Source organism: Vigna unguiculata, chromosome 3 (genome assembly GCF_004118075.2).
Source record: "Vigna unguiculata cultivar IT97K-499-35 chromosome 3, ASM411807v1, whole genome shotgun sequence".
Taxonomy (NCBI): Eukaryota; Viridiplantae; Streptophyta; class Magnoliopsida; order Fabales; family Fabaceae; genus Vigna; species Vigna unguiculata.
In genome coordinates, this window is record NC_040281.1 from 1,846,230 (window position 1) to 1,856,586 (window position 10,357).

Sequence of the window (10,357 nt, forward strand, 5' to 3'; positions counted from 1 at the left end):
CATTTTTTTTTCATTTGTTCTTGCTTAAACAAAACATACATTCATTTTGGAAGTAAAAAATATATATAAAATATAAATAAAAGAAACGGTGAAATGCTCTACTATCATCATCCAACTAGTGTGCAAATCAATAGGAGATTTTTGATTTGCAAAAATAACATGTTGAGGTTAGTATCTAATTGTATTTTACTTGTATAAAAATTAAATATCTGTTTTTAGTTTTTATTTCGACATACCTAATAAGTCGTACATCGCTTAGTTGAGGTCAAGTGCAGTTTATATATTTCTTTTTCCCTTAACATTAGGAACAACCACTATATTTCTCAGGTATTGTCTGCTTTGGAGCGTAGAGTTCCATCACGGTTTACGAACTTGGATCAAATCGAAACAAGTTTTTTTTTTTTAAATGATGTAATTTGCTACATGTACATACATAGTTGAATTAATAAAAATATTTTATTACTAGGGAAAATTTTACTAATTAGCTCTCTTGTAAGGTAGTTGAAATTTATTGTTTTCATAATTTAAATTGATTATTTTTTCAGAAGATATAATATAGTATAATATTCTTGAACCAATATTATTATGATAAAGTAATATTGACTTTGAGAATATATTGTAAGAGAGATCATTATTTCTATATCGTTAAACGAATATCACTATTATAAAGGAATACTAACTTCAGTTGAAAATAATCCGATACAGCTTTATACAAAACTATTCATTTTTTTATTGACAAAAAATAAAAATATATAAATGTACCAGAGATCAGGTGTCTCAATCCATATAAAAAAAAGTTCTTTCTTATATAAACTAAGCAATGTTGTCCTAGACAATCATGCACATACACATTAAATCAAATACAAATGTACATCCTAGTATCTATCCATGCCAAATCAGATATTTCGGTCATTGCATAAAATAAAATATACACTAAAATAATAGATGGATTGGATCAAAAATTAACCCATATTAATATTTGTAAAAAAATTTTAATCCAGTTCAGTTTAAACCGATGATGAGTCTGATTGATTCGCAGATTACAATCTATTTTTGACAACTTTAAATTTAATAATTAAGTTGACAAAAACACTCAAAAAAGTTTTTCACACAAAATAGCAATAATTAATGTGCATATGCTCCATGTACTATCAACATTAGTATATCTAATAAAGATGAAAAGTGTAATTCGCAACTCACTTTAACCGATGAATGAGAAAAAAAATTAAAGACCGAATGAGTAAGAAAAACAAAAATAATTATCAAACCATCTCATTAACAACAAAATAAAATAACGCATAAAAAAACTCAATTAAAAGTACTAAAATTTGTAAGTTACTTAATTATTGTATTTAAAACTAACCCGTTGTTATGCAAATCATATTCAAAACGTAACAAGTTATCTTTATATTCTCCTTAAAAAAATCTCTTATTCTAACAAAATAAAATAAATTGTCCAATACTACCAATCTATATCTTTATACAAAGTACTATAGACAAGAATATTATTTTGCGTGTGACGATCATTATACTAGGTCAGTAGTTCTCTTTAGTTTTAAAATTCCCACCCTTGCTTCTTTTGAACAAACAACTCACCTATCGATGAAGCACGTGTTGTTGATAACAGCCATTGTTTCCTTCTAATTTGGACACCTTTCTTCAACCATGTTACAAAGCATAACTAATATATTACTGTAACAATTTTCTTAACATTATCTAATCCCCTTTATCCAACAAGAATACGTGACATCAGACAAGACAAAAACTCTTACTCAAGCCAATTGTGACCACACAGTGCCACGTATTCCACATTGTCATCTAGAAATTCCATCTGTCTACTATCGCCGAACAGAGACAAAGCCTTTGTCTTTTTTTCTCTCTCTCCCTCGTATGATTTCGTTGAACATAGCCAATTTAATGGTAATTAACGACTCTCAACCAGAGATGTTTCCTTTTTTTTTTCCACCTATTTTATTTGTTTTTTGGTAAATTTTGAAAATTTCCAACATGGTCACCATGAGTTAACCATCTGCAAAACGTAGTAAAATTGTAACGATAAAGCACAGAAGACGAGACTTGACATAGTTTTTCGAATAGAAAATGACATATTGACGAATGTGCATTGTGCAGTGTTCCCTTGACTTCTTTCTTCATAATTGTTGTGTTTGACATTTAACCGTTATGAAGTAGGGACACGGGTGCTCAAAAAACTTGGGAATTTCTAGTTGGTGTGGCGGTGGAAAGAGGAAAATATCAGAGAAAGTTGTGTTGCGTGTGAACTCAAAGGTTAGTCAACATAATAATATCCATAGCACTGGTGAAGAAGACGAGGGAGGGGAAGAGAAGAAAGTGATTGGTAGGAAGATGGAGAGCATACTTAAGTCACTGAGAGATGGAGAGTCAGTGTTGGACCTCAGCCCAAGATCCACCGTCAGCGGTGGCGTTGAGGATGTCTACGGCGAGGATCGCGCCACCGAGGACCAACTTGTCACCCCATGGACTATCTCAGTTGCCAGGTCCCACTCACACACGCATTTTACTTCTTCACGAGTTCAATTACTTGTGGTGTATATGCTCATGCTTAATATTGTGTTTCATCATTAACAATATAGTGTTTCTAAAATTGAGTTGGATTTCATGAAAGTATGTCAACTTGTGGTTTCTTTTCTGCCATTTTGCTTCTTTTATCCCTCACTACTGGGTTGATTTTAGTAACCTCTTTATCATAGAAAAATTTACATGGTAAACCAATTAAAATTCATGTTAGAATGGTTTTTAAGATAATTAATGTAACATCAAGAATTTACCCTATATAGTAAGTTGTGTGATTAGATATCTGTATGAAAATCGGTTCCTTTATGAGCTGCATGCACTATTTACTCTGACAGAAACACCTCTCTGATCTGAATCTGATATGAATTTGTGGTTTCTGAGTTTCTGGAGCAATTTGTTCTACATGCAGTGGTTACTCTTTGCTAAGGGATCCACAGTACAACAAAGGGCTAGCTTTCACTGAGAAAGAGAGGGATGCACACTATTTGCGTGGACTTCTACCTCCCACTGTCATCACTCAGTTACTTCAGGTTTGTGCCTTCTGAAAATAATTTTATTTAAAATCTGAGAGTATTATTTTCGTCTCATTGTTTCTTTGTACTCTCCACAGGAGAAGAAACTGATGCACAACATCAGGCAATATGAGGTTCCCTTGCAGAAGTACGTGGCCATGATGGAACTTCAGGCAAGAATTTCAAGTCATCATAGATATATTAAAAAACATCATAAGATTTGTTCCTGTTCAGGTTCTCTTGTTCATTCATGGTGTTTTTGTTCATATTAAGTTTTATGCTGAAAAGAAGGGCAGTATAACCTCGCAAATACTGGATAGTAATTTATTTCTTTCATGGTCTCTTTTCTTCTCTTAGTGGTGCTTTGAACTATATCCCTGAACTATATCCCTGCAAATACACTATGCCCTTGAATTTTGCAAGAACATAGAAAATATATCAATATGGTGAGAACTGAAATATTGAGGATATGAAAGCTGAGAGGTAACTACCGCAGCATTTTGTTCTTGCATACAGGAGAGGAATGAAAGGCTGTTTTACAAACTTCTCATTGATAATGTCGAGGAATTGCTCCCAGTTGTATATACTCCTACTGTTGGTGAGGCTTGCCAGAAATATGGGAGCATATTCAGGCGTCCTCAGGGTCTTTACATTAGTTTGAAAGAAAAGTATAATTCTTTATTTTCCTGCATTAGTATGCAACTTTCAGCCACATTTGGTGCATAGTTGTAAGGTTGTTGGCCCTTTGCAGGGGTAAAGTCCTTGAGGTTTTGAAAAACTGGCCTGAGAAGAGTATTCAAGTTATTGTTGTAACTGATGGCGAGCGAATTTTGGGACTTGGGGATCTTGGATGTCAGGTACATATGAAGGGGAATTGAACTTGTTAATTTACACAGAAATTATAGACATGTGAAAGTAGATGAACACATAACTAATTACGTTGGTTGTGCTTCAGGGGATGGGGATTCCTGTTGGTAAATTGGCTTTGTACACTGCACTAGGAGGAGTTCGTCCTTCAGCTGTAAGCATTTTCCATTATTTGTTACATGTTACATATGATGTTTGTGTTTTGTCTTCTTAATTTCTTCCTCTCCTCCTTTCATTTGATTTTATTTGTGTTCAGTGTTTGCCTGTCACTATCGATGTGGGGACAAACAATGAGACATTACTGAAGGATGAATTTTACATTGGGCTTAGACAAAATAGGGCAACTGGGCAGGTTTGTATGAGATAGATGTCTTATATTGTTGTACAGTTAATAACTTGTTTTGATCTTAGGCAACTTTAATGGTGTCTTTTTAGGAATATTATGACCTTCTGGATGAGTTCATGACTGCTGTGAAGCAAAATTACGGAGAAAAAATTCTTGTACAGGTCAATACAAATTTTCTATGCATGGTTTATGTAGCTTCTAAACCTGTTTTCTTCAATTATTATGCCTCATTCTTTGAACTTCAAATGATTATTGCAGTTTGAAGACTTTGCAAATCACAATGCTTTTGAGTTGCTTGCTAAATATGGTACAACACATCTTGTTTTCAACGACGATATACAGGTACTTTGTCTCGCAAAATCAGGCATCTATGTATGGAATATTAATTGTTGATGTGTTGTTTCAGGGTACTGCATCTGTTGTTCTAGCTGGTGTTGTAGCAGCCCTGAAGCTCATTGGTGGTACCTTACCTGAGCACAGATTCCTCTTTCTCGGTGCTGGAGAAGTAAGACCATTTTCTGTTTTTCCTCTTTTTTCTGACTTGTTATTTATGCTTCATGCTGTGGAAGTGGAGAGAAGCAACTAAAAGGAATAAATCATTCAATTTTTTTCATTATCTAAATTTCATCTTCATTCTGAGGGTGATAATACAAGCCATCAATTGCCCATTTTTTTGTTACTTAACAAATCAATTTGTCTAACTCATTGTTTGCACACTTTCAGGCAGGAACTGGTATAGCAGAGCTAATAGCTCTGGAGATGTCAAAGCAGGTGAATTAGTCACTTATTCAGCAACACTGGTTTCTTGAGTTCATTTCAATTCAGCAACTTATTCAGCTAATAGTTCTATATGTATTTCTAATTGTTTCTCTGGTAGACTAAGGCACCTATAGAAGAGAGTCGCAAGAAGATATGGCTTGTAGACTCAAAGGTAGTAGAGTGCTTGACAAGTTTCAGCAGCAAAATCTTCTCTGCTCATTAAATTTTAGTTTTGTACACTTTTCTAAAGCATTTTTTCATTCTGTTGCAGGGTTTAATTGTTAGTTCCCGGAAGAATTCACTCCAACACTTCAAGAAGCCGTGGGCTCATGAACATGAGCCAGTCAACAGTCTCCTAGACGCAGTCAAGGTGTTTGATATGTTTTCTTATGGTCTTCAATGGGTTGCCTTAGATATGTCCTTCTCCTTAATTACTGCACATTTCAGGTTATCAAGCCTACAGTTTTGATTGGATCCTCTGGTGTGGGAAAAACATTTACAAAGGAAGTGGTTGAGGCTATGACTTCAAACAATGATGTAAAACCTAATCTCACTCTTGTTGTGGATGAGTTTTTAGATATATGATTTTACTTAAGAACTGCACTTCCATGCCCACTTGCAGAAACCTCTCATTTTGGCTCTCTCCAATCCTACCTCACAGTCTGAGTGTACTGCCGAAGAGGCTTATCAGTGGAGTGAGGTAAAAAGACTGATAATCACATCATTCTCTGGGCCTGGTTAAGCATTTATTTATGCAAATTATGCTCAACTCACGTACAATTTTGCAAGAATATTAATTTGTCTCCTTGTTTTCAAAAAAAGGGTCGTGCAATTTTCGCTAGTGGGAGTCCATTTGATCCTGTCGAATACAAGGGCAAAGTTTATGCTTCTGGCCAGGTTTCAAAGTCTTCTCCAAATTCATTATCGCTTCTCTATTTTCATTTGTTAAACAGCAGAACTTCGCATCTGATGCTTTCCTTGTTATTTCAGGCCAACAATGCTTACATTTTCCCAGGCTTTGGTTTGGGTTTAGTAATCTCAGGAGCTATTCGAGTACATGATGATATGCTTCTAGCAGCTTGTAAGTGAATGTGACAAATTTTGCTAGATAAATCCAATGAACATGATGATGATGATGAGTACTTGCTTTCTTTTGAAGCAGATAGTAGAGAAGGAAATGTTTTAACGGAAACTCATTTTGTTTCAATATTCTTGACTCCTTTTACTTTATACATACGCAAGCCAAAACTATCAAATATTGAAATCTTTTGACATGTAATAAGCAGTGCTTACACATAAACAATGCTTTTAGATAATGTAAAACTGAGAATGGAATGATGAACTCATTGACATTCTTGTGAATTGTGCAGCTGAAGCCTTGGCAACACAAGTGAGCGAGGAGAACTACAAAAATGGTTTGATTTACCCACCACTCTCTAATATCAGAAAAATCTCAGCCAATATAGCAGCAAATGTTGCTGCCAAGGCCTACGAACTAGGTGTGTGCTCATTCTCTTTGCTCTTTCATCCTCATTTATTTCCCTGTAAACTAATCAACTGCTTCAACTGTTTTTGTAGGCTTGGCCACTCGTCTTCCTCGACCTCAGGATCTTGTGAAGTATGCTGAGAGTTGCATGTATACCCCTGTATACCGCAACTATAGGTGATTCAGGACAACTTCTATGAACTCTTGCCCTTTTGTTCTAACAAGGATGTATTTTGTGCTTTTCTGCGTATTCAAGAATAAACAATTTCATGCATAAACTAGTGTTTTTCTACTATGTAACCCATCTTGGCTTGTTTTAACCCTATTGTACCATCTACTACTACCTCTATAATATGAAACTCTTCTATGGCTTTCATTAACAGAATAAACATATTTCCTCTCGCATTTTTCCTTTAGACAACACTTTCATTCAACACATAACTCCCCCTCAATTTTTCTCCTACTCTCCCAAAACACTAACATTCTGGTTTTTCAATTTTTACTGCAACAATCACATGCACCTCACAGGTTACTCTTATTCTATTCATCACAAATCAGAAACCAGACATGCACCTTCGGCACTATTTCTTTCATTCAACACTAGCAGACCCTCGCACCAAGCACACAAATACTCAGAGAGATGGTAACAAAAAATAATTTATAATTTAAAAATATAATCTTGTAAAGGGTGGTTTTAGTAATTTAGTACTTGATATGCAGAATTCAGATTTTCTATTGGAATTTTTGTTATAATAAATATCATTTTCCATAATAAAAATACAAATATATTAATGTTTAAAAAAAATTTAATACATTTTAAAATATTAAAAGCAGTGTGTTCATCCTCTTATATTTTGAAAATACATGATAACAAAAAAGAAAATTTAACAAACAATCCAAATTCTCTTGTTCATGTCAGTAAAACCCGTTAAGGACCATCAAATTCATTCGACTAAAGCATGTATGCATAGAAACTATTGTATTCATTCATTATGAAAACCAACATAATTGATTAGAACATTTTTCATTTATTCCTGCATTTATTAAAATTCTTGACTTATTAACCACTTTTCCTTTATCCCTCCTATTCATTTATGATAATAATAATAGCAATAAATATTATAATTAAAATTTGATAAAAAAAACCTTATTAATAATAAATAATAAATAATAAAATAAGACTATTAGTAACTAAAATAATATTAATATTCAAAAATATATAATTTTTCATCTTCTTAAATTCAATTTATTCTTTTTAATTGAAAATTAGCTTTCAGTTTTGTATTTATTATGTTTATCGATAATACAAGCAAGTCTGCAATTTGAAATTTTCTATTCCACCATTTTATCAAGTCCACAGAAAATATCAAGACTTAAAAAAAGTATGATTTTCAAATAATATTTCTTAAAATATTACAAAGTAAATTATATTTTAATACTATATTTTTTTAAAATATTGCATATATGCATTCTTATAAAAATAAGTTATATATATATATATATATATATATATATAATTTATTAAATGTAATAACTACCATAAAAATATGTAATAAATATTGAGAAAAATGTTTTTATTTATATAATTATATGAATACTACATTAATATATGCACTGAATTATGTTTTATTTTTTTCATAAATTGATTATTCAAAAATACATTTTATGAACAATAGTAATTGAAATTAAGAAATTTTTAAGTATCTAGTTGAACTTAAGGATATTTCATAAGAAATACGATATTAATTTACACCCATATGTTAATATATGCATTTGAATTTTATGTTTTAAATGTTTCACAAACTGGTTTCATAAAATAATATTAAAAATAAGAAACGTGTGCATACATACATATATATATATATATATATATATATATATATATATATATATATGCGCCATGCGTTTGAACCAAAAAATATTAATGACGCATTAAACTATCATTGATTGCATTTAGTGATTTTAATATATATTACACTTAATAAATATGACATTTAATGATACCAATTAATTTAATTTATATTTTATTTAATACTTAACTCATTGACTTCATCTAACTAATTAATATCAGTTTTAGATTCAAACTCTTACCTAATAAACGTGTTATTTTTACAAAATAAAAGACAATACCCAATACATATATTTTAGAAACCTTCTTCTTCTCTCTCATTTATTTTATTCTTATAAGAATGTATAAATGCGATATTTTTTCATCCAGACCAATTCAAATAAGTATTTGAGACAACACTAATAAATTAATAAATAAAATAATTATTGGTATTTCTTGAAGTAATATAGAAATTGTATTTTTGTTTCAAAGAAATCGAAAGATTTATGCGTATTTTAACACCAGACTTATTAAATTAAGGGTTAAATATGTTTTTATTTTTGAAGTTTAAGTGAAATTTGAAATTAGTCATTTTTTAAATTTTTTTATCAATTTAGTCATTCATTTTGTAAAAATACGTGAATTTAGTTATTTTAACCAAATTTTGTTAAATTTATCTAACGTTTGAAGCGCATTTCATTATAGTATTTGAATTTTTTACCTCGTTTGACACTCTTTACTTTAACTTTAACTCAAATATTATCATAAAATACGTTTAAAATGTCAAATAAACTTAACAAAACTTAATAAAAAAGACTAAATCTACATATATTTAAAAATGAATGATCAAATGGATATAAAATTTCAAAAAAAAATTAATTCAAAATTCACTCAAACTTAGGAAAAAAACGTATTTAAACCTTAACGATTTAATAAAAATGAAAAATATATTAGAACCCTTCCACATGTACACGAAAAAAGTCATCAGAAACTGCAGTTTCAATATTAGAAACTTTTGTAACATTTGAGGGAGTATAAAAAGAAAGAAGTGTGGGGATCAATGATCCCAAAAAAGCAAAAACCTTTCTAATAAAAGAACTCTTCTCTTTCAGCCATCTTCTTCTTCAACTATGGGTCGTCGTAAGATTGATATCGCAGAGGTGAAGGATCCCAACGACAGACAAGTTACATTCTCAAAGCGCCGCACAGGTTTGTTCAAAAAAGCAAACGACTTGTCTGTAAAGTGCGGTGCAGAACTTGCTATTGTCATGTTCTCTCCTGCGAAAAGGCCTTACTCTTTTGGCCACCCAAGTGTTAATGTTGTTGCAGACAAATTTCTTCGGAAGAACCCAACGTCAAATTACGTACGAGAAAATGACGCACCCGATGATGAAGTTGATGACATTGAGAGGTTACGTCAACAGTTATCTGTTGTTGAAGTTCACATAAACGAGGAACAAAAGAAGGCTACGGAACTTGACGAGAGAGAGAAAGAACAAGAAACTTCAGAAGCCCAAAATAAGGAATTGCAGAATTCACCTGTGCTCCGGCGTATGGTGGAAGATTATGTTGATGCGATTGAGGTCTCAGAGTGTATGTTGCTTCTGGCGAAAGAACCTGTAATTGGAATATCAAATCGACCAATTTGCAAGAGAAGAAGAAGGAATTGATACTCAGTACCATCAAAATTATCTTTGCATCTCTTATGTAAAAGAGTGTTTGTTGAGAAAATAATATTGTATATCAAAGAGTAACAAATAAACTCTCTATAGTTATTGTGTTCGTGTTGTTATTAATCGTATGCAAGAATCAATTTAGTAAATTTATGGATTTTAATCATATTAAGCATCAAGTATTCAAGAATTCTGTCCCTTTCGATAAATTCACTTGGTTTAGATTTGTTGAGATCGATTAATATGTTTTTTTTTTTTTTTCTGAATAAATCTGGTATGCCTTGAATTAGTAATGGAATAATACAGTTTTAATTTTGGTGTAGAGAATATAAG

At 31.7% G+C, this 10,357-nt stretch overlaps 2 protein-coding genes across 2 annotated transcripts; both read left to right on the forward strand.

The window, feature by feature from the left end:
• Positions 1 to 1,811: 1,811 nt before the first annotated feature.
• Positions 1,812 to 6,912, forward strand: LOC114175075 (NADP-dependent malic enzyme-like). The gene is made up of 20 exons (XM_028059834.1): positions 1,812 to 1,920; positions 2,191 to 2,516; positions 2,963 to 3,083; positions 3,164 to 3,238; positions 3,582 to 3,733; positions 3,817 to 3,922; positions 4,021 to 4,086; positions 4,189 to 4,284; positions 4,368 to 4,439; positions 4,537 to 4,620; positions 4,685 to 4,783; positions 5,002 to 5,049; positions 5,156 to 5,209; positions 5,309 to 5,407; positions 5,485 to 5,574; positions 5,660 to 5,737; positions 5,860 to 5,934; positions 6,028 to 6,118; positions 6,408 to 6,536; positions 6,616 to 6,912. The coding sequence occupies exons 1-20, from the start codon at positions 1,891 to 1,893 to the stop codon at positions 6,702 to 6,704; spliced, it is 1,980 nt and encodes a 659-aa protein (XP_027915635.1). The 5' UTR covers positions 1,812 to 1,890; the 3' UTR covers positions 6,705 to 6,912.
• Positions 6,913 to 9,343: 2,431 nt separating this feature from the next.
• On the forward strand, positions 9,344 to 10,157 carry LOC114174982 (agamous-like MADS-box protein AGL29). Its single transcript, XM_028059724.1, has one exon. It carries the CDS (start codon positions 9,482 to 9,484, stop codon positions 10,019 to 10,021), a length of 540 nt encoding a protein of 179 aa, XP_027915525.1. The 5' UTR covers positions 9,344 to 9,481; the 3' UTR covers positions 10,022 to 10,157.
• Positions 10,158 to 10,357: the final 200 nt, after the last annotated feature.